Source organism: Centroberyx gerrardi, chromosome 16, assembly GCF_048128805.1.
Source record: "Centroberyx gerrardi isolate f3 chromosome 16, fCenGer3.hap1.cur.20231027, whole genome shotgun sequence".
NCBI classification, from domain to species: Eukaryota; Metazoa; Chordata; class Actinopteri; order Beryciformes; family Berycidae; genus Centroberyx; species Centroberyx gerrardi.
Genome location: NC_136012.1, coordinates 1,172,194 through 1,197,410, shown reverse-complemented (window position 1 = coordinate 1,197,410; position 25,217 = coordinate 1,172,194). Strand labels below are relative to the sequence as shown.

General features: G+C 39.9%; 1 protein-coding gene across 1 annotated transcript; it reads left to right on the top strand.

The window, feature by feature from the left end:
• Positions 1 to 16,231: 16,231 nt before the first annotated feature.
• cfap96 (cilia and flagella associated protein 96) lies at positions 16,232 to 24,966 on the top strand. Its single transcript, XM_071914567.1, has 7 exons — positions 16,232 to 16,331; positions 17,231 to 17,450; positions 20,979 to 21,116; positions 21,751 to 21,826; positions 22,894 to 23,079; positions 23,311 to 23,477; positions 24,912 to 24,966. Exons 1-7 carry the CDS (start codon positions 16,232 to 16,234, stop codon positions 24,964 to 24,966), a joined length of 942 nt encoding a protein of 313 aa, XP_071770668.1.
• Positions 24,967 to 25,217: the final 251 nt, after the last annotated feature.

Genomic DNA, 25,217 nt, shown 5'->3' with positions numbered 1-25,217 from the left:
ACATAAGCAACACAGCATTAGCTATGCTGTAGTTAGCTCTCCTCCAAACACTGGAATTTCCTAGCCTGAATGGAACATTCAACGCATGACATCGCCAAATTCCCAAATTTCCTAGGCGCACTTGAATGCAACGCCGCCAAACACCGGAATTTCCTAGCCTGAACAAAATACATAGCGCGTTACACGTCAACAAAATACATAGCGCGTTACACGTCAACAAAACACATTGCGCGTTAAAAGTCTGACGCGCTGTCTATTTAGATGGCGTAAATAGACAACTGACGACGGCGTAAACGACAGGCGAAATGTGATCCCCGTGACGTTCCATAAGTTACTGTGCGAGAGAGACTGTGATACTGCGCGAGAAAGGACGAGTTACTGTTAGTTACTAGTACCATTACTATTCCACCTGTGGGCGGGCTTGCTCCTGATTGGTTACTGCACTCTGTCAATTATTTTTCCGCTGTGCCGCCTTCAAAATAAGAGTTCCCTACTTCCCTCTGCCAGCAGGTTGACAGCCTCATCTAGTTATGAAAAATGTATCAATCTTCGAATAAAACAATAAAGTTGAGTTACCATAAAGCATCATATCTATTTTTTATCTATTTTCAAAATTCATAGAATAATATCAGTTTATCCTCATTAACGCTATGGACAGTGTAAATAGACAGTTAAGAACAGTGGAATGGAAATAGACGACATACCATTAAAAATTATACTTACAAAAACTGACCAGCAGGTGTTGCACTATGTCTGAACTCTTCATCAATAGGTCTATACCTACAGGGCTGTGGGCATGGCATCAAGGTGTGCGAGCTATAGTGTTGAAAAATAACATTTTATGGTCTGTAATATTGGAAAGCTTTTAACATTTTTTGTATAATTTAAAAATGATAAGTGTGGTTTTACAAATCAAATTTCTTAGCCCCGCCACATAATTATGGCATCACTCACCCAAATGTGGCCCAGATTATTAGCCTTCATTAGTATTTTTTGTTGTTTTTTCTGTTTTTGTCGTTTGTTGCTTTATTTTCAATTTTAACATGATTTATTATTATTTATTTATTTATTTATTTTTTAGGCTTCAGGCGCCCCTCTTTGTTATAGGACCGACATCTTGCACAGTGCCAGCACCTAGCCACAATAGTGTAATGGTAAGGCTCAGCTCTACGGAACACAATGTTGCAGGTTTGAATCTACTGACAAGTGTATTTTTTTCTGCCTCAGAAACTGCTTATCATGTTTGTCTGGTTATAATTTTCCATCATGCTGCATAGAGGGAAGGACAATTAGCAAACATTTCCTTCAAAGTAAGTCCACAAACTTCTTTTTTGTTTTTATTTCTTTGTGCTTTCTTTTTCCTCAGAAATTTCATAATGTAGGCTAGTTGGTCTAAAGACTGATTTTCCACTGTGCTATATACTGTGTGAACACTGTTTTAGGAGTTGACTGTATGCCTTTGGAAGACTGAAACATTGTCATAAGGATAAGGATAATTGACAGAGCGCAGTAACCAATCAGGAACAAGCCCGCCCACAGGTGGAATAGCCTATTAAGTTCGCTTTTCAACTTTAGGAGCAAACTTCAAACAAGTATTCAGTTAAAATTGAATTGTTGACAGCATTTCAATGTGTTGCTGCAAGAAACGATGACTGTGCTCAAGATCATTATAATTGCGTGTTTGCACACTCTCTTCAGCAAACAGCACACAGGTTTTAATTTCAATGAAATACTGCTGCAAATCATTGCATTGTATCATGTGAAATAGAAGAATGAGTAAACAGAGGCACTTGATGGCTAAGGTTCAGCTGTTCCACCCTTCACAAGAACTAAACGGTCCTTCAACCTCTCTCGCGCACCTTAACATACTCGATCCTTCTCACGTGGTGGAACTCATCCTCTCTCGTGCACCTTCAACCTCTCTCGCGCGGTAACTCATTCTCTCGCGCACCTTACAGTAACAGTCCTTCAACATCTCTCGCGTACATTCGTTTCCTCTCGCAATTTTCGCTCGGCTTTTGTCCGGTTTGGCGCCTCATACTGGTGGTTCCACTGACTGAGAGACACTAACAGTAATGGACTTATAGGGGGATGTTTTAGCTTGCTCTTTATTTAAGAAACATTTTAGGACTCATAGACATTTTGTAGTTGCCCTTTAACATTTGTTGTTTTATGATAATAAACCTTTTCAATTACATTTTGAGTTGTGGTTTTAACTCTGCTCACCCCTGATTCTAAAAAGAACCTGCTTCGCCTTTTTAATGGAGTCCTAGGTGGTGTTGTCGGCATTTTAAATATTCCTTTTAACATTCTTAATATTTATTTTATCAATCGAGTTGGCCCAGCCACGGAATACCTCTACAACAGACTAATTCCTAATGACCAGGGGCCAGAGCAGCCCAGGTACGTTATCATCTGGGACAATGTTAGTTTCCACCGGGCTGCTTTGGTTCACAGGTCACCCACTTTCCATCACACTCAATCTCCCCCCATACTCTCCCTTCTTGAATCCTATTGAAGAATTCTTCTCTGCATGGCGTTGGAAGGTGTATGATCGCCAGTCCCACCAACGCATAGCCCTTCTACAGGCAGTGGAGGAGGCTTGTGGAGACATCGATCAAGGGTCATGCCCAGAGGCGGCCTTAAGCATCTGGGGGCCCGTTTCAAGAAAAAAAAAAAGCGAGGATTCAAGTTGGTTTGCATCAATAATGCTATAATTTCGGACTTCAACTTAAATGCATTATGTGCACTTTCAGCATCATGGACAGCTCAACATAGAAATAATCCAAACAATTCAAACAAACAATTACAAACCAAACAATTTAAAACTGAAACAATGACATTTTTGCTTTGGAATGAGGAGAAGCCTCGCCCTTCTCGGCAACTACTAGTCTGCATTGAATAGCACTAGGCCTATGTGTTATGTATCAGCTGACATAAAAACAGCTTAAACAATTCCCTCAAATTAAATTAACAACAAAAGCAATGCCATATTTTGCTTGGGAATGAAAAGTGTCTGAAACTACTGGTTGTTTACAATGAATTGCGCTTCGCGCTCTTTTAGCACCGTTTTTTTTTTTTAAATATATTTTCGGCATTTTATGCTTTATTGACAGAGAGATAGTGTGAGAAAGACAGGAAGGTACGGGAGAGAGAGAGAAAGGACATGCAGCAAATGACCGCGGGCTAGATTCGCACCCCGGTCGCTGCGGGAAGGACTGAACCCTATATCGTACGCACTCTACTCAGTGAGCCACCGGGGCACCGGGGCACCCCCTCGCCTGTTAGGATTATTTAACCCTAAATAATTGCTTATAGAGATTCTTTTAATTATGTGTATTTGCTTTGGAAACTAGCAACGATAAATGAGGAGAGATTCTTGAAAGCTGAAAAAGAAATTATACAACAGCCACGGAGCTGCCGACCCGTCCAAACAGCGTTTTTATCGAACATTCCGGCTGGTTTTTTGTTGAGACTATACTACAGACAGAACTGTGCTGCTCGAGCCGCCGTCATCCCACTGCCTCCTGGTCTCCATCTCCATCATCACCATCTTCTCACTGCTCACTGGATCTTTGCAGCCATCATCATCTTCAATCCTCATCTCCACTACTCATCAGATTCAACCTTCTTCATCTTCTCCATCCTCTTGGGAGCCAGGATGGACAGTTTTCCTTGCTAAGGGTGGTGGTAGGTAACTTGATTGCATTCAGAAAAACTCATGAAACAGGGTTGAACAAACATAACGACTTATTTCATATTCCCTTGGTTATTTCTATGAAAGGTATAGACCGTTTCATTTTGAGATCTCGTTTTATTTTTTTTCGTTGTTCTTGTTGGGCCTCAACATTTAAAAATTGTGGTTGAAGTACACTGGGTTTGAACCTGAATTGCCTAGCTAAAATTGGTTGCCATAGTGAATAATTTAGTTAGCCATATTAGGTTCTCTGTGCAAATTGATTATAAATTAGTCAATACTAGGAATTTTGTGTCATTTCAAGTTGTAATTAGTCCTGGTTGCGGGTGCAATTTTGTTTCATGCCCAAGATGTGTACAAGTTCAAAAACTCCTGTAGCAAAATGGGAAGTGTAGTACTGTAAATGAAAGAACATTTGCAAGGTTATTGTTCTAACTGAAAGGAAATAAGACAGGAAAAAGAAACAATAATACACTACAGTTAAACATAAAGGTATTCGGTTGTTGGTGTGAGTTATTAAGGGAAGGATTAAGAAATGTCATTGTGTTCTTCACTACTTCATCATACGCCTGTCTCCTCTTAGAACCTAGACCTTTAGATTTATCTGCAAACTTGGCAACACACGCGCCAAGTAGGATACATCAGGTTATTTTGGAATAAAATAAAATAAAAAAAGATCATTTACCACATGTCCTGAAATGTCATCTTTCATGCATAATTAGATTTATTGATATCACGTTAGGAGTGTGTTTGTGTGATTAATACTGTGGTACAGTGTTGTAAACGGCCAGGTTGCAGTCAGAGCTCGGTGCTACAGATCGATAAGAAAACCACATAAGCTCAAGGTCCATTAGGAGCTAATAATATCCACATTCTTTGGACTGGCTCCTCTTTCTTCCTCATCGATCTGTAGCACCAAGCTCCGACTGCAACCTGCCGTTTACAACACTGGACGCTGTACATAACACTATTAACGTTAGTCGCACAGAAATGTTATTAAAGTTAAATGATATAACGCTAACATATATGACTGAAAGAGAATAAAGAATACTTTACTAGCTACGTTACCTTCGACCTGCGTATCCCGGTAACATTATTAACAAACGTTAGGTAACTAGACAAGAGATCGTTTACCTTCGTATGGATGTAATTCTCAAAAAAGAGCTTGTATCTTTGTCAAGCTTTGTCCTCTCTGTGATCGAAAACTGGTCCACCAATAGAACAATGTCTTTGGTTGAAAAATCTGGTAGATATCGCAGTAAAGACGAAAACACTAGAGGTGTGTCTATTATTCTCATTGATAAACGCCGCTACTGCTGCGGTGTTTCCCATCTGTGACGACTTCCGCTGCGTAGAACCCAGAAGTGTGAAAAGGGTCTATAGAAGGGCTAACTAGAACCATATAGGGTTCTTTGACTTGTCCTCATAGGAGAACCCTTTTTGGCTCCAGGTGGAACCCTTTTTGAAGGTTAGACTTAGAACCCTCTCAGAGGGATTCATCTAGAACCCTTATTAAATGGTTCTACTTAGAACTCACTGTAGGTAGTTACATCTGGAACCCTCTAAGAAGGTTCAGTAAACAGGGTTGTGAGGTTGTAACAAGAACCATCCCTCAGGGTTCATTACAGAACGCTGGGGTTACACCTAGAATCTGTCCAGGTGGTTCTGCACAGAACCCCTGTTCATTCTACTACGGTTCCACTTGGAATCCTTCGAGGGGGTTCTACCTAAATCCTTTTATTTTTTTACAGGATCCTCTTTGAACCTTTGCAATGACAAAGAAGGTGGAGACATTATCTGAAGAGAAACCAACTGGATCAGAGTGGCTCTGTAGATCTTTTGGAAACTTCTGTCACTCCTCATTATATTGTGAATAAGCTCAGGAGCAGCTAAAGCAGCAAGATAACTAAAATAATAAGCATAGCACACGAGTTGAAGTTGTCAACAACAAAAAAACACAAGAAGCAAATTACAGTAAATAAATAAATAGTTCTCTTTCAACACACAACACTTTTGCTAGACTCATGCTTGAATTGGGATGTTAGATGGAGTTCACGTCGTTTCTTTGACTTGCTCCTTTTGAAGATAGTTTCTGGCCACATGGTGCACAAACACAGCTGATCAAAATTAGCCTCTGATTGGTTACATGCCACACCCTGATGGAAGAGGAAATGTGCTGTCCGCACTCAGACTCACGGACTTTGACGCGCGTTCCCGACAAGTCCGCGAGGCTTCAGGGCTGTCCCACTGTGAAATCGGTAAGTGCGCGAGGGCTCACTGGCAGACTTTATGAGCCCTTTATGCAGACTTTCAGCAAGTCCGCATTTCTGTAGACGTTGCTTGAGGGAATTACCCACAGTTCATAGCGTTTGTGACGTTAATATTCATGTATGTGGAAAATATCAGCCAATACACCCGATACAAAAGAAAAAAGAAAAATAATCACAAAAAACAATTAACAATAACGTAGAGTGAAACAGGAATGAAAGGGTGAAACTACATGTAAGATACAGTTAAAAGAGAAAACATTGCAACATTAAAACAGAATAAACAGCTCATTTGAGAAAAAAGAAAGTTAATGTAGCATATACTGTATGTTGGTATATGTAGATATTAGAGCTAATAGCATAGATAGATGGACCAGTATCAGAAGGGCTAGGGACGACAGGAGCCAAAGGTTGAACAGCAGTAATGAAAGAGACAACACAAAATTGTATAGAAAAAAATGTATTGTATTGGAAATTAAAGCAGGTAAGTACTCCAATAGTATCACTGTAATTGGCCAAAATAACAAACTAAAATAATAAATGTGTGTACACACCAAATTAAAAGTCACCAGGTAAGTATCAGTTTTTTTCAGTTCAGCGGAGAGATAGGTCGTTGGGGCCCAATGATATGTGAGTGTGGGGCTTGGGAATTTGTCCATCCAAGTTGTTGAGTGTGATGAGGTAGGTCCATTCCACGAGGGTGTGTGTGTGTATGTTTTTTCAATCCTACCACACCAGGCAAGGCTGGGAAACTGTCTCTGGTGTACAGTAGTAGTGTCTATGTTCCTTCACAGGTACGTTAGGGTGGCTCGCCATCCAGACTGGAGCATCTGGAGTCTCCTCTGGTGTCCTTGAAGTCACTTCCCAAGCTTTCCATAAGTGACAAAAACCTGACCTATAGACAAGGTGACATAGTAACTATTAATTACTATTAAACATTTTTCTTAAGCTATAAACAAGGAATAAAGTGTAAAACCTAAAATCCAAAAGCAAATCGTAATTGCTGATACACCAATTGGTAAGCTTAAATTCAGAATCAGGGAGCCATAACTACATTAGTAACTTCTTCAAAATTACAATTAAATGTAACCACCACAGTTAACCTTATAGTATGAATGTTAATAAATTAATTTGATAATAAGCTTATTGAGAAAGGTAAGTAACCATAGTTACATAAGGTACAAGTTAATTACAATAACAACATATCAAATCCTCAGAGGCAGTAAGCTACAACAAGTCAAATGAGCCTACAATGCACGCAAAGCATGTGAAAATGCTAAAATTAGCTTTAACAATCAGCCTCACAAAACAACACAAAGCAACTTTTTTTCCATTTAGCTAGCTAGCTTATGAACTCACCGCTGGATCTTGGAGTTCACTGTTCGCCGTTGACGGCCAATTCGGCCTCGATTCGGGTCGTGCTCTAGGTTATAGTAAACCATAAATCAGTATCAAGCACATTAAGTTAATCAACTTTGTTTAAGATAATATTTTTCTTACCGACAGGCGAAGCGTTCTTGCTACGTTCGAGCGAGAGCTCAAAAGAAATGGTGGAGTGCGGGAACGAGATGTCAGAGGTCAGCAAGGGACGGCTGATCATTCTCATTGGTTGACAGCGTTCTAGATTTAATCTGATTTGCTTAGACTCCTTTTCATCAACTGGTAATTACTCTCTCTACTGCTGTCTATTTGCCTACTGTATTTTATGTTTCATGTCTTTTCCTTCAATAAAATATTTTGTCTAACGTAGGTGTCATGGATTTTGTTGATATCTATTAATTAATTACTAATAAATTCAATATTTTGTATCTTGATCTAATGGCCATTATTTAACCTGGCTACATTAAGTTTTCCTAAATGTTTAAGAAGGATGTTAGATACTGCTAATATAAGCAGCATGTAATATAGCTTTTATGTGCTTATTTGTGCTCATTAATCTTTATTAAAAGTACCTTTTGCTTTCAACGTACCTCCTACTGTTTCTTTTTTATCTTTTTTTTTTTTTTTTACATATTTACATATTGTAATGATGTAATGCAGAATGAAGAGTATTTTCTATATCCATTAGCACAGTATAAACTTTGCAATGTTACAAAACATATACCTAGGCCTATTTAACATTATTCATCAACATTTTTTTCATTTTAGCTTAATAATGCTGTTTAGACAAAAGCGCAAACAAAGAGTAAATTAAAGAACTGATAACTCGGTGCTCAGTCTGTTTCACCCAAAAAAAAACCTGCGCCCGCTCAGCGTCTTGGACAACGATGGCTTTCCCCGGAGCTAACAGTGCAGCAGAGAGGCTGCTCTCCACTGCTGGAGACATAAAAATTAATTTGTTAATTAATTAATGCAGTTAACTTTTTAAAATAAAAAGGCTGCGGACCATTTATCTTAATTGCCAGTTATGTTTCATATTGTATTTCAGTGGACTAAGGACACTAGTGAATGGTTTGGCACACAGTATACTGGAGCAAGAGACTGAAAATAGTGCCCCCTTTTCTATTCATTCAATCGAGAATCGATTTTGAAAAGAGAATCTTTTTGAATCAAGAATTTATTCTGAATCGATTCGGACACCCAAGAATCGGAATCAAATTGAATCGTGAGATTCCCAAAGATTCACACCCATAATTTGAAGCATAATATATTGATGTGAAAAGGGCAAGAAAAATAATTTCTGACCCCACTCACCCAGCACACCATGTTTTCCAGCTGTTGCCCTCTGGGAGGCACTACAGTTCTCTGCTCACCAAAACAACCCGTTTTAAAAGCAGCTTCTTTCCAACTGTCATACGAACTCTGAACTCCCTCTGACAATTCCATTATGTCTATGCTGTGTCTATGATGTTTTGTTTCATATTCAGTTATGGTCATGAAACGTTGTGCAATATATGTTATGTTTACTGTACTGTGATGTGGGTCCTGTACTGTATATTGTACTGATTGTATGTGTACTGATGTTCTTATGTTTTTATGTTGGAACCTTGCTTAATGTATTGAAAACAAATTCCACCAGCCTGGCTGCGTGGTCATTAAATAATCTAATCTAATCTAATGTTTTGTATACAGTTGTTATGTCCCTGCAATTTACCATTATGGGCAAATAAAGAAAATGTTTGTCTGAAAACATTTCTTGTTAAGGTTTGGATTTTGGGGACCCTGCGGCGGCGTGGGGGCAGGGTGGGGGGTGGAGGCAGCTCTCTCGCTCTGTCTCGCTCACTCTCTCTCGCTCTGTCTCGCTCGCTCACTCTCTCTCTCCCCGGACTCGTCTGTTCGCCTCCCATTGCACACGCGGGCGTGAGGGATATATTTTTTTCCATGCCAAGAAGACGACCGGCTGAATTCCCAAAAAGAAGAACGTTATTCGGAATACAGCTGGGTTTCCGAGACTAGCAGATTAGCTGTATATAGGCTACTGTAGGTGCTAGTCAGTATCCACTGAGTGGACTGAAAACGTTAATATTTACTTTTTAACTCTGACTCTGAATGTTTGCTCCCTCAATCCAGATTAATATTGAAAAATATTTTGTTATGTTGCAGTTTTTATAGTTTCTAAGGTTGGAGAAAATTGATAAAGGCCCTGTGTTTTCCATCTATTGGAATTGATTTTTGTTGCCTCAGTAGGCCTATATATAATTTATTGTTCTAACTTGGTGTGTTGTGCACATTTAGCTTTTATTCTAATTTTTATTTTATAAAATTGTATTTATTTTATTCCACAGGAAAGCTATATTTGTTAAGCTCTAAGCTGCTCCCAATAACCAACCATAGGCTGCTATGGTTTAAGTTTTGTCTCTAAGAGAGAGTGGAATATGTTGCACATGTTGCCTGCCAATAAACAGTTGTCAATTCATGATACTTTCTCATCTCTTAATTTTAATACTTAATATACAATGTTGTTAAGAATAGTTAAATAAATAAATAATGCTACACGATGAATAGAAGGCTTCAAATAAACCCTGTGATCGGTGATCGGTATCGGCTGATACTGCTTCCAGCGATCGGTGATCGTGATCGGCCCCAAAAATCCTGATCGGAGCACCCTTACTAAAAGGAAGCTCGGTCTACTTCCATCCAGATGTTCTGTGTGTCTCATCCTATGAATTAGAAATTTGTCTCTCTTAGTAATTAATGCATTAAGTTCAGCTTTAACTTTAGATACTTCTTTTTCTTTATCAGGATTTAGACTATTTTGTTGTTCTCTAATCAGGCATGACAAGGTGCATTCTAAATCCGCAATTGCCTTGAGCTCTGCCCTATTATGGGCTGAGGGGAAGGCTATTGCATTGTTACGAATATACCCTTTTACAGCATTCCACAGATGTCTAACATCCTTGACTGAATCTTTGTTGAAAAGAAGAAACTCACTTAAACCAGTCTTAAACTGCTTGCAAGAATGTGGGTTCTGTAATAATGTTAAGTTAAATCTCCATCTTGGGGCTCGATTAGACTCATTAGAAAGGAAAGTGCATAGATTGGCACGTGCACAATTTCAACACTTTGAACTAAATGTACAATTTTAGAAGAAATCAAAATATAGTCTATCCTTGAAAATGTATGATGCCTTGCAGAGAAAAAGGTGAACTCTTTCAATGTAGGATTCTTGATTATATATCTACCAGTGAATAATTATTTATTAAGTTGCTCAGTGCTGAGTTGGCTAAAGTATTGCTTAGAGTATTCTTGGATCTATCTAGCAATGCATCAATTACAGCATTCGTGTCACCACCAATAATAATATCATAACAAGCTGTGTCAATGACGCGCACGACGTGAAGCACACAGTCAATCTGAAACCAAAAGATTGTTCCACAAGCACACGTCAGTAACCACTCTTTCTTCAATTCCGCATTCACCAAGCAGTCCTAATGTAAATAAGAGTTCAACGTTTATAATGCCTTTGTTTCCTTGAATAGTCAAAATACATGGTGAGCGGCAGCGAGCAGCATGTTTCAGTTTGACTGGCTGCACTTGTTATTCACGCCGGGGAAAACACACTCATCCTCAGGCGAACACTAGTCATATCAGGAGCCGGTGTTCCGCGCAGGGCTGCCCCCCCGTACATGCGTGCCTCCCGTGTAATAAAGCATGTCACCACTAGACAGCGCATGTACTCCACAATTGAATCTGTGCCTGTCTTTCACTTTCCTGAAGTAAACTTGAGTCTGCTCAGTAGTGTCTGCACTGGTCTGCTGTATGGAGAGCCATTTCATTCAAAACCCCACCCAAACTGCACACCACCTATCCAGTTATCCAGTCATCCTGCGCTGCCACCCAGTGGACATTGCGCGCCACCCAGTCGACAGTAACTGGAAAGGTGGTGTGCAGTTTGGGTGGTGGGTGTCTGGTAACTGGAAAGGTGGTGTGCAGTTTGGGTGGTGGGTGTCTGGTAACTGGAAAGGTGGTGTGCAGTTTGGGTGGGGTTTTGAATGAAATGGCTCTCCATACTGCTGCGGGGGGAGACAGCTTGATACAACGAGCAAACAAAGGTGTATCTTGCAAATGTAATACTTTGAATTAACTGTAGATTCATATGTTGTCTTGTTCACAATAATTTATTTAAGCTTGTATTAATTTACTAAGGCCTCGGAATCTTTGACTGCTAACCATTCTTTACCCAGACCAGGCGAACATGCCTACTTTGTAAAGTACTGGGCTACTTGTACAGTCAAAATAGTTTTGTCGATTTTTTTTGTCAAGTACTAGTTTTAAATAAACAAGTTAAATGCTATTTAAAAATTCACAATGGAATATAACCTCAACACTATTAACTTTCTGGACCTTACCATCTCTAAACACCAGGACGGAAGCATTCATACCTCAATCTACAGGAAGCCCATGGAATGCAATACCCTCCTCCACCATAACAGCAATCACCCAAACCACTTGAAACAAAACATACCTAAGGGACAGTTCTTACGACTAAGGAGAAATTGCTCAGAACTGGATGAATTCAAATGCAAGGCAGATGAGATGAAATCAAGATTCTATGAAATAAATTACCATCCATCTATAATAGACAAAGCCTACAACCATGCTTTAACATCTTCAAGATCTGAGTTGCTTAAGCCTAAAGTCATATCTGAAAAACCGAAAAGAATAACCTTCACAACTGAATTCAATCACTGTCACCAGAAACTCCTGGACATAATCAACAAACACTGGCACATCCTAAGTGCAGAACCATCACTGCGTGAGATCACCAAAAGTCCCCCCCTCCTATCATTCTGACGAGCACCAACAATCAGAGACAACCTTGTACATACTTTTCAACCCACCAAACCTAATCACACTTCATCTAAAAGGAAACTTCAGATGCAGAAAATGCAGCCATTGTAACAATACCACTGATGTCAAGTTTTTCACCCATCCACACACTGGTAATTAGTTTTCCTATCAAACAATTCATAAATCCAAGCATACAAGCAAGACAAGCATATGTTGGACAAACAAAGAGAGCACTCAAACAACAAATCTCAGAACATAAAACAGCCATTGTACAGGGAACATGGAATATGCCATAGCCAAGCACTATCATGAAGCCAACCATGGCTCTCCAGCCACTCTGCACTTTATTGGACTAGAGCATGTAACTTATCCAGCCAGAGGGGGCAATCTACCAAAACTACTCTCTCAGAGAGAGATGTACTGGATTTTAACACTCAACACAATGACACCTGCTGGACTGAATGATGATTTCAGTTTCAAATGCTTCCTCTGAACAAGTTTCAAAATATGGAAACATAGAATGTATATCACAAAACCTGTAACCTCAGTTAGAACTGTTAAATTGTATGGGATTTACCATTTCACCTGTTTTTAGTCACTGTCATATTGTTAAGAAAAGATGTATATGTGACCTCAGGAAGTTAATTACCATGTGACCCTTTAAGCCAATCACCTGCCAACTCCTGTATATAAATGACATGACTTCCATTTTCCTCCATTCTCTGATGAAGGCCACTAGGCCAAAACGTTAGCTTGTTTGTTGACATGGCCAGAATAAATTGGTGAAATTGAGATTAGTCAACTTTGTCCTGGAGATCTGTGTGTGTTCCTTTTTACCTTTGGGTATTCAACGTTGGAACTTAAATGCTATTTCCTCTCGGCTTCATTTTGATATGCACGCAGGCCAAGCTTGCTTCTTGTTTTCTTACTTTTTCTGTCTTCAAAGCAAGTCACAAGGCTGTCTGAAACAGAACAGGCACCAAGGTAAAGGTTTTAGATGCTAGTACAGATGTTGAAATGCTATTTTCAAGCAAAGCACATGTATTGCTTGTTGATATACTATCAGCCTACCATATCAATTATGAAAAAAAGTTATTCCTTTTTTCTGCATATCTGTATCCCCCAGACATGCCATCCACAGGTTAGTGCTAGATAAATTGATTTGATATTATGTGAACTAACTCAGTAAAATCTTTGAAATTATTGCATGTGAGGATAAAAATAGTTGATTTTAATCACCTTTTCCTATTGCATTTTCTCTCCTTGCCTCTCACATGCAATACATTGAAGACAAGTTCATCATGATCATTGTGGTAACTCTCAAAAGGTTAGAGGCCATTTCAAATAGGCCGAACCAACGCAGTGTATTGTTGCTGAGGGTGTGCTGTATGCTACTGTGAGCTAAAATTTCAAACAACAGTCAGTCAGGTGTTCACCCTCCAGCACCCCTGGACCCAAACAAACATATTTATGAGCAAATGCTCATTAATATGCTTGATTGGGTTCTTGCTGTGTTAGATCTGGTTAGATCTGTATAATATATTCTAAGTGGAAATGACAGTCTGTTCTACAAATGGGTAAACAGAAAAAATCTGGTTTGAGGTTGTAGTTAAGGTTTGGTTCATTTGTTGATGGCATTTCTCCAGTTCTTTGGTACAAAAAGTCTACACGTTTTGATAGACTTAAATGTGGCTAAAAGTATGCATTTTGCAGTAAAAGCAACTTTGATATGAACTGTGGAATCTGTATAAGGGGATTCACCCTCTGTGATTATGCCATTCTTTCTCCGTTTGTATGGTAATCCAATGCAAAAATGTCATGACTGAACCCAAATTGGTCTTTAGTTTGTAAATTGTAATCCTGGTTGATTTATCATTACTTGTGTATCAGAGCTAAGGCACAGAATCGTTCACATGGGAAGGCCTATACATGAGCCTCTTGAGTATTTTAGATGACAGGTTAACAAAAGATGGAATGTTTCAATTCGATATTTCAGGTCTATACATTTCATTACGATGTAGGATTATTTTTTCATACTGGTCAGGTCATACACGGCCTAGCCTACTGTAGTGTGCACTGTACTGTAACTCAAACAAATGAGATCGACTCACCATACACATAAATGGATTAAGTGAAAGTCACTTTCCTTGCCTTCTTGGCCGCAAACTCAGCAATAATTGTAATCCAGCTTGGATGCAACATCCTTTTCAATTGATAGAAGGGCGAGCCCACATAGTCTGTCCTGCGACATGGAGGTGCGCAAATAGTTTTTAATTAGTTTCAACTTTGAAAAGCTTCACTCGCCCAATGCCACCGTTACTGGGATAGTCAATAGGATCCTGAGCGCAATCTCACAGTTGGGGAAGGTTCCTTCAATCCTTTTGAGGAAACGAAGTGTTTGAAGTGCTGTAGTTGTTCCAGCGAGATGGAGCACGCACTACGTAACGACGCAATATCGAAAATGAAAAAACCTGAATAATTTGTTAGATTTTTTCATGTGACCTTGACTATGCATAATGGCATTGACACACAGGAATTTCATTTTAGAAGCATGTTGGGTTATTATTATATATTATATATTTATATTTAAATTATATATTTAAAAAAAAAAACTGCAGGGGGCAGACAGACAGATGTTTGCCTCTCTTACCTTTTTATCTCCATCATATACTAGGTCCGCTGATAATGTAGCGCATTCAAAACTTTGCGCTACTATGCGGCCCACACAATAAAACACCCACCCACGTGAGGTGGTCACTTGTGATTGGTGGAATTACCCCCGCTCTAGTCAAAGCGATTTTAGCTTGTTAAAGCAACAGACAGCCACCCGTGACAGGGGAATATAGGCAGGGCTAGAATTATTATTTACAGAATGATTTTGACCGGACATTTAAACGTCCGGTCGAGCCTTCTGACCGGACCCGGACAATGCATCTGAAAACAGTCCGGTCGAAAACCGGCCATCTGGCAACCTTCATGAAATATAAAAATTGTAACCTTAAGTATAACCGTCCTTGAGGTAGTCTTTCATCAGGAAATAAAACACTACTACTACTGTTTCTACTAGTATTACTACTGCTGCTACTACCCAGCTACTACAAGTAGTTGCCCAAAAGCGACACATTTTACGCTTTTATTTTGAAGGTAAAACCGCCTCACTTCCAGTATTTATCTTTCGAACTCTGGCTAACTTGACAGTTTGTCCACGCCCACTTCTCCAAGGTAACCAACCAGTATACACAGACAGAGAATATACAGTATTCCCCACAGCCTTAGAATAAGATAGATAGATAGATAGAACCGCACTCTAATGAAATAGTAATCTAGAAGTACAACCTCCAACAAGTCCTTTACTGCTACACCTCGACCACAGGTATGCTACTGGATAGAACTTTGTGTGTGTGTGTGTGTGTGTGTGTTCATTTCCTCTTAATGGTAATTTGATTTCTTTTCATCTTGTTTTAATGCAATGCCTTGCTTCGCATTCATACTGTAAAACACATTCACACTGGGAGCTTTAGTTACTTCAAAAAGTCACAGTGCTTTTTCATTTTGTATTTCCATTATTTTGTCTACATCCTGTAAAAAGTCCCAGATCACAGGACGCTCTGACTGTTAAAAACATCAACTTCTGCCTTCTGCTCACTGTTTAGCAGCACTTACCTGCAGTGGTTAGAGTTACTTCATCATATTTTCTTTAGAGCAACAAAAAGATGTCCCATGCAGTCCCTAGCAAAATGAAGAACAGTTTAATTTCACTAGAAGTTAGCACAAGGAGAGATTGTATAAGCAGGACTATTTTAATATATAAATCATTACCAGGTTATCTAAATACTAAAATATTTTCAAATCCTTCCTTGGGATGGAATTTCATGAAATGGAGGTCTGTGTGGATTCTAATGTGGATCTAACTGGGGGGTCATTGATGTGAAAAAGTGTTGGGAACCCCTGATCTAGACTTAAGTGTTCATATTTAGCTTCCACTTTGTTGCTGCCTTCAGGCTACTGCTGTCTGTCCTCAGGTGTGTGTGTGAAGATGCCAGCAGGAGAGGGGAAGAGTGACATGGACCGTCTAGGTGTCTTTAAAGAGATGGGCTACATCTCCATAGGAGACAAGTACATCCCAGCCACCTACCGTAAGGACACTAAATAGGCCTATCTGTCTGCCTGCTTGCCTGTCTTGCTGTAAAGTACACTCCTCCAGCTACCGTTAAGTTACAATGGCAATCGTAAGTGTGACTCATTTAATGTCACAAATTGTTAGTGTGAACACAATGCTAAAGAAAGCCGGGAATCCACCAATGTTGGCAGTCCAAGGTAATAAAAATCAAAATTAGTTACATTCACACTAATACAATCAACCGTACTGAATGATGACTAATGAAAAACGAGTAGCCTAATGTCTGCTGCAGTTCTCTTATGGTCGATTCTAAATTAATTCCTAAAAATTACGAATGTGGATGTTCCCACGAGTTAAACAGGTGAATTCTTCCAAGTTGTAGCAGTGAGACTTTATCCCATTCTTTCGCTTCTTCCGCTATGACATAAATGTGACATAAAACTGTCTGGCCTGTTCCCCATAGAGTTAAATGTGACTTTCTGTTTGTGTGTAAATGCAGCTTGAAGGTGCATTTAAAGGTGCGCCGTGTATCATTTTAACGTCAATAAATCATTACTACATTCATTTTGAGAGCAAACGGAGAAACAAATGAGGCCATCAGCGAGAAGATTGTCTGTCTCGATATATATTCATTTTGCGCAATGTGACAATAAAAATGAAATATTGTACCTTTAAGGAAGGTCAGCAATTTCTGTCCCTGTGTAAATCCAGTCTAGATTGCGAAACCAGTCTCCAGTTCTTAAGCAAGAACTTTCTAAGACTAACTAGACCATGCTAGAAAAATGTAATCGATACTTGGTTTGTGAACATTGCTGTTGTGTCCCATAGCCAGAAACAAGATTAGAAAGTTTGTCCCACCTCCTGAACTGGAAATATTGTTTGAAATGATTTAAGTAAGTGAACTTCCCCTTTCAGGTCCGTTCAATGAGTCGGCCCATCATAGCCGTCAGATGCAGGCAGGCGTGGCTAAACAGGGGTGTGCGCTGCAGAGCGGCTTGTTTGACCCCACGTTCAGACGGATCTTCGAACGCGAGGCGCTGAGCGACCCGCTGAGACTGGTCCGGCAGAACCGCATCCAACAGGCCAAGAAGAACATGGGCAAGGCCTTCGTACCCTGCAATGGAACCAAGAAGCCGTGAGGGAACACACACACACACACACACACACACACCAGAGAGAACACACAGACATACGCATGAACCGTAATGAACACACAAGAACAATGCACAACAGACTATTCTAGCGTTAGCCCAATATATATGATATAATATATGAAATAACTCAAAAGGGTTTCATTGTTCACATGAAAGAGATTCAGATTGTGATAATTTTGTTTCAGTGGACCTTTTTCACAGCAGCCATTTTGATGTGTCATAGCAGGTAAACACAGGTGTAACTAATAACATTAATGGTGGTTCCATTCCATTTAGGTGTTCCACAGCCATTCCATTGAGCCAGAGTGCACAACACCAGGGCCCTGGCACTGGAACACCTAAATGGAATGGAACCATCATTAATGCTATTAGTTACACCTGTGTTTACCCTGCTATGACACGTCAAAATGGCTGCTGTGAAAAGGGTCTATTGACCTTATTCACATGGCGGCCATTTTGAACACTCTTGGAAACTACCTTAAAGAGCAAGCTACAGTCCAGCTCTGTCCTACTGTTGTGTACCAAGCTGTAAACATACAGTATATCATTTCACTGATTTCCCACTGAAAAAACATTAGAAACATATGAATCCAGAGGGACATAGTTTCACATTTATATATAATTGGCCTATTATTGCTAGCTACCACTCTAGCCTAGGTAGCTAGCTAGTAGCTTATAACTAATAAGCTAGCCAACTAACCTACCTGCTAAATTGAAGCAGTTGTTGTGCTTTTTGTTTCTGAGATTGCAAGCTGTTATAACTGTTAGGTCTATCTGAAGTCCTCACTTATGTGTTGAAGTAATGCTAGTTGTATTAGAGCCTATGCCAATCTTCCAGGGAGAGTTTCCCATCGTGAGTGTTCAAAATGGCCACCGTGTGAATAAGGTCAACTCTGTACTCCATTCTGTCATCGGAAGGCTATTGCTTTAGTGTGATGACACTGCCACCTATTGGTTTTGCTGCGCATTTTCAATGAATGCATAAGCATGAGCAGGTGGCAGGGTCTCTTCTATTACGTTCTACTATCTTCTGAATAATATTAAAAATGTAAAAATGACTACTGTTCCCCTTTAATTGCAAAAGCTACATTCATAGGTAGATGCTGGCACATGATGATGATATTTTGTGGAACACTGGGTGATTTTACCAAGTGCTGGGTTTCAAAACTTTGTCTGGGCTCAGACTTCGGAGCCTAGTGCCTGCACCTCTGCCCTTATCTTTACCACAGAGGAGAAAGTACAAAAACGTTTCCGGCGGTAAAACATCATGAAAGCTGCAGGGCCTGATGGGAGTCTCGACCGTAAAGCTGAACCTCTGTGCTGAGTGGCTGGCTCAAGTGCTCACCAGCAGCTTAAATCATGCACTGTCCCGATCTGCTTCAAATCATCCGCTATCATACCTGTCAATACTAGTCTATAATCAAAGCCAACAGTGGGGCAACAAACAGCAGTAGGGCTGTAACTATCAAGTATTTTCATTTTCAAATCTATACTAACACACTTTTTTCAACATTTCAGTGACAAATTAAAAACTTTTATGACCAATGCACAAAAGCTCCATACAGTTCAATATGTCAACCAATAAACCTAAAGTAATAACCCAGCTAAATGCAAACAAACAATACATGAAAAAATCAAATAGACATATATGTTGAATAAATTTAACTGAATTTAGTAATCCCACTACACTAGTGTGCCAGTGTTTCAGAGACATGCTTTTCTAGCCATTGCAATGAAGGAATGTCAGTACATTGACATGATCTGGATTGACTTAGACTATGGATGCAGTAGCAGTGGGGTGTTTGAGCTTTTGCTAGAATTAAAATTTCATTAGAATGATTTTCAGTAAGGAGTTTTAGTGTGTCATGATGGTCTAAATGTTGTTTCAGAGGCTTTCCATCCTGACAAGAATATAAATCTGAGGGAAACACTGAATGCTTGTTTTTTGGCATGAAAATGTTGTATTTAAAGATATTGAATATTGGCACAAAGTATTGGCAACTTCAGTCCAAAAATCAGTATCGGCCTTGTAACAACGCATTATGTAATAACTCGACAAAATGTAATAAATTGTCACTTCATTATGTAATAACACCCGCATTTTGTAATAATCTGCCGCATTTTGTAATACACAGCCTGAACGCAATATGTAATCAATTTCCCTGCATTTTGTAATAAATTATTACATATTGTGGTGGTTATTACAAAATGCGGGTTAGTTGCACTTTTTTTATGATGAAAATGTAATAATACAGTGCATTATGTAATAACCAACCAAAATGGATGTCTTCATCTGTACACGTTATATTTTTAACAATTAAGCTAAATTAAACTTCCCAAATATTAAATTAGACCGGCGTTATAGTTGACTCTGATCTTAGTCTAAATAGCCACATAAAAGCAGTAACAAGATCAGCTTTTTATCATCTTACAAATACAGCCAAACTCAGGGACTTCATGTCAAAAGCCGACCTGGAAAAACTTTCACGCTTTTATTTCTAGCAGACTACTGCAATGGTCTTTTGACAGAGCTCCCCAAAAAGACCATCAAAAAGCTTCAGCTTATTCAAAATGCAGCTGCTAGAGTTCTTACAGGGACCAAAAGGTCAGACCACATCACCCCGATTCTTAAGTCACTATACTGGCTTCCTGTCAGCCACAGAATTTAATATAAGGCAATGCTGCTTGTTTATAAATCAATACATGGAGTGGGACCAAATACATTACAGACATGTTTAAGGAGTACACTCCTGCCAGGCCTCTCAGGTCAAGTGGGAGTGGGCTGCTAGTAGTGCCCAGTGCCAGGGCTAAACTTGGTGAAGCAACCTTTAGTCATCTCTGAAACAGACTTCCTGTCGATCTTAAAAGTAGCCTAATCCTCGAAACTTTTGAATCAGAACTGACAGGATTACATTTCACTGTGATTGTACCTGAATGATTACACGTGACAAATAAAAACTTGATTGATTGATTGATCAGGACTCAAAATCACACTGTTCATGGATGCTTTTAGTTAAGTTGAGTTATTTGAGATCTTTAAAAAATGTTAAACTTATTTTAAATCTTGTTTTTATCTACACCACTATTTATTTATTCATTGTTCTTATAAATCTTTTAATCTTTGTAAAGCACCTTGAATTGCCACTGTGTATGACAAATAACCACCACATATGTAATAATTTATTACAAAATGCGGGGAAATTTATTACATATTGTGTTCAGGCTGTGTATTACAAAATGCGGCAGATTATTACAAAATGCGGGTGTTATTACATAATGAAGTGAAAATGAATTACATTTTGTCGTGTTATTACATAATGCGGTGTTATTACATAATGCGTTGTTACAGGCCTTCACAAACCCCTATCGGTCAAAGCCTAGTCTATGCTTTCCTGCGACGGAACCAAGAAACCATGTGATATTTTAGGCCCACATGCATCCACATGTACTGTATAGACATACTCTCTCTTCCTTTCTCTTTCTCTCTGCTGGTCTCTACCTCTCTTCAGTTCTGGTTCAGGTAGTTACTATGGGACTCTATCCGGGCCGGTCGAGGCCATGAGCACCTTGACCATACCCCGGAAAACCAAGGCATCCTTGGGACGCAACATCGTCACGTCCCCTCCCAAGAAAGGCAGTGGTTACAGGTCTATGGCAAGCACTCTTACAGCAGTGTTTCACCACCACTCAACAAGCATGTTTTTTTACTTTTCTACTTTCCATTTTCAGGCCTGTACTGTCAGAAAATAAGGTACAGAGTTGTACCTTTTGTCGCTTATTGTCTTTTGTACCTTATTTTCTGACAGTGTGAAACTGTGAGGTTTCATTGTATATTTGATTTTTTCTGCTTTTTTAAAATGATCTTGTGACTCCTGGAAGATCACAGCCGCCCAGGATGAAGACGTTGACCTTAATTCTCCCTCCAATGACCTTAGCTATCCAAATTTCTGGATAGCTAGGTCTCAAAATGAATGTGTGATTCCTCCACCAGTTCTCCACCAGTCACAGTCCCAGTCAGAATGAAGCAGATGAATCAGTGTTGGAATACACAACAGGCCACATTTTAGTTGACAAAAATCAGTTATTACTCTCGTCTTGACTTGTAAATAAACCATTTGTTTGACAGATTTGTTTGAAATATTTGAGATTATTGCTGACGTTACTGAAGGGGGACTTCACCACAGCCTAGAATATGCTAGTAATTCCAAAATAGGAATTAATGCTCAGTGCCCATAATATTAATTCCTTTAGTTGAAGGAAGTAACATGTTATTTCCTGCAGCTTTCCCAATGTAACGCTGTCCAAAATGGAGCTGTATGCCTCAGACCCCTATGAGAGAGCCAAGGAACAACTTAAGGTAACGCTTAAAGCCACAGGAAGCTCTGTAATTTCTCTTTAGTTGCGTTGTTTTGTCAGAGACAGTATTGTATTGAGGAGGCAGGGCACTCCATCAGATTTGAATGGGAAAATCTGTAACGCTAAAGATGGTGGCTCCTTTGTGTGCATATCATAAAGAAAATCCACCAATCATACTTTCAGGTTCACGCAGCTGCAGAACTGTTATTTACGACAACCGATGCAAGTGGGGGGCAACAGCGCCCATACAACTTTGACAATAATTTGAAATTATATTTTAATAGCATGATATTCCCAGATGTTACCGTTAGCTTCCTACTGTGGACTGCAGGCATGACATGAGTGTTTACAGCTGATACCATGGCAATGACAAGTGTATGGGACTGCCGTAAACCAGACTTGTCTTGAATGTTTCAGCAGTGGAAGCAGTGGATGGCGCTGCGTACTTGCGCTCCTTTGGAACAAATTTTCACACTCCATGTTATATACAATTCATCAGTGTTCCCAAATATGAGATATGTCAGAACTTTAGATATAGATAACTCCCCATTCAAAGAGATAGGAGACTTTTCTTGTTAGTCACGAACTTACTGTCAGTAACTTGAGTTTATAACTTTTTTTAAATCTTTCGGTGAGAGCAGTTCATCTCCATTCAGCAACTAGGCAGGAACTGTCCATATACAGTATATTAAAGTATGTTTGGCTGAAGGTAGTTATGACCTCCAACACCTGACGCTTGACGTCAGGCTTCTACAACAAGGACCACATCGGAAGGACACAATTTCCTACGGAGGGCACAAGATGCTAACGTGTGTGCAGTGAGCCCTCATATTGATTGCAAAAAACTCGTTGCCTCATTTTGGTTGGTTCATCCCCTCAGTTGTACTTTATGTGCGCAATTTCATAATTCGTGCACACAAATTAATTCGTTTTAGACCACTAGCCTACTATCTAAGGACCCATTTTAATCTTCATGTGACCCACCTTTGCATCCTACCCCAGTTTGAAACACTAAACGTGTGTGTGTGCGTGTGTGTTCGTGTGTGTGTGCGCGCGTGTGTGTCACAGAGGGAGGCAGTGACCCACCGCTCCAAGCTAAAGGGTGGTCCCTTCAAGCTCAACCTCCACCCCAGAGACTTTTTCCATGGCAACCCATACCGTAGTGACAAGCCATTCCCACCAGCACAGAAGCCACTTCTGCCAACACAGAAACAATTCCCAGTCCCCTTCAAACCTTCCTCCCCCAGTAAACAGGTGACTATCTCTCTAGTTATGTATGTATGAATGTATGAGGGTTAGACCAATATATGGGTCCAGTATAGTTTTTGGACTTTTGGGAGATCTATGTATCTATGTATGTATGTATTTATCTATCTATCTAAACGACTCCCAAACTGTTTCATGGCTCTCCCAATTCCAAACTAATGAAAACCCTGATGATGACTCATGTATATGTATGTTTATGTGTTATGTGCCTTGTGTCAGATTGGGGGAATGAAAGCAGGGACATTTGACGTTTATCCCTCCCATTCTGCTGATCCATACGTTGCTCGGCGTTCCAAACCAACCAAGCAAGAGGCTCGGGTCTTCCGTCCAGCTCCTGGTCCTAAGAGCACACCTATCAAAAGCATCATCAACCTCAATGTTAACAGGTTTCATCCCCTTCTCTCTTATCCTCACTTTCTTTTTGCCCTCTCTTGTAATGCACCCTCTGGTTGCCATATTAGAGGTCCTCACCTCTTGGACAACAGCTTTTTGCATTGCGAAACTCACAACTGAATAGACATGATTGGTTTCTGTGCTGTTTTAAACTGGGAACTTCATCACGATTTTGTGTTAAATAAGGTCAGCTGGGTTAGCTAGTGAGTATTTGGTCAGCTAACCATCACTGTCTTGTTGTAAATACATCTAATTAGCACAGTAGCTAATGTATCAAGTAGAAGCTAGCATTAGTAGTGGCTATAAGATTGGTTGCTTAGCGTGCTGGCTAGTTAGCTTGCCAGCAGAGCCAGAAACCAACAGTTTGTTCAGGTTAACTTAGCCCCATGGACTCAAGATGGCGCTGAGTCCCAATGTGGTCTGCTTTTTTCCCAGTAGCAAAACTTGATGAGATGCCATGCAGCAGAAAACGGCTGCTTGAATTCCAATTCTAACATGATGCCTTACATCATACGCAACACTGATATATCCAAAAACGAATTACCCAAAAGCACAGTTTTGTTTAAAAGTAACCTTTGAAAGTCCTGCGAAAGGCCCACTGGCCAGAGAGACTGCCAGTACTTCTAATGTACTTTGAAAAGTTTCATCACATGTAAATAAAAAGTTACTTGGCTGTAGGCTTACATTTTATGTCTTTCCTTGTCAGCAGTCTGCTGAGGGCTAGAGGAGAGTCATGCATGCGCAGATGGGCCTAATCTGGAATTTTGCGGAGACTTTCAAAGGTTACTTTTAAACAAAATCACACTTTCAAGTGATTACATTTTGGATATATCTGTGTATGGCCACAGAGTAAGGCATCATGTCATGGAATTTGCAGACGCTTTCTGCCGCACGCCGTCTTATCAAGTTTTGCTAGTGTGAAAACAGCAGACCAAGGTGAGACTCCATGTACAAGTCAATACTCAACAGCGCCATCTCACGTCCATGGGGCTAAGGTTAACAGCTGACTCTTGAGTGTTTTGGAGTAGAGACTAGGGCTAAAGGCAAGTGTCACAGTAACCTACATTTGGAGAAAAATCTGCCTTATCACACTATTCACTTTTACTTAGAACATTACTGAATGGATCTACAGCCACACCACAACAAGCTGCATCAGCTAGCTCTGTTTTTCTAGCCTCGTTATGTATTTAGCCAAATCTCCAATGGACCTTCATGCCAACGCCATACGTGGTTGCTAGGAGATTTGTGACCTATCTTCAAAGCCTCTATTCCTCCAAAAGCAATTTCAAAGTCACATTTATAGACTAGATTTACACAGGAACATCAGATTTTGAGCTAGCTTTGGGCTCTGACCTTCTCTCTGCTGACTTAACTTTTACTGCACATTCCTATCTCAATCCTGTCTCTGCTGTGTTTTTTTCTTTCAGGGTGGTGCACTCTGCAAACTACACTTCCTCCATCCCAGCTGTCATGAGCCTCTGACTACAATACCCACACTGCACCACCACTGGCTGACTGTATTACCCATAGAGCTGGCTAGTCACGTGGTAAACCCGATGTGATCAACGTTCCAGAGGTGTTTTTCATGGTCATTCATTTGTAGTACCCAAATTTCAAAATGGGTGATTTCCATATGGTTCCACTCATTCAATCTATGGGGTGCAGGGGAACGAGAGGGATACCTACATAAGATGTTCTGATTGTGTGATTGGACGGGGGTTGGCGAGGCTTAT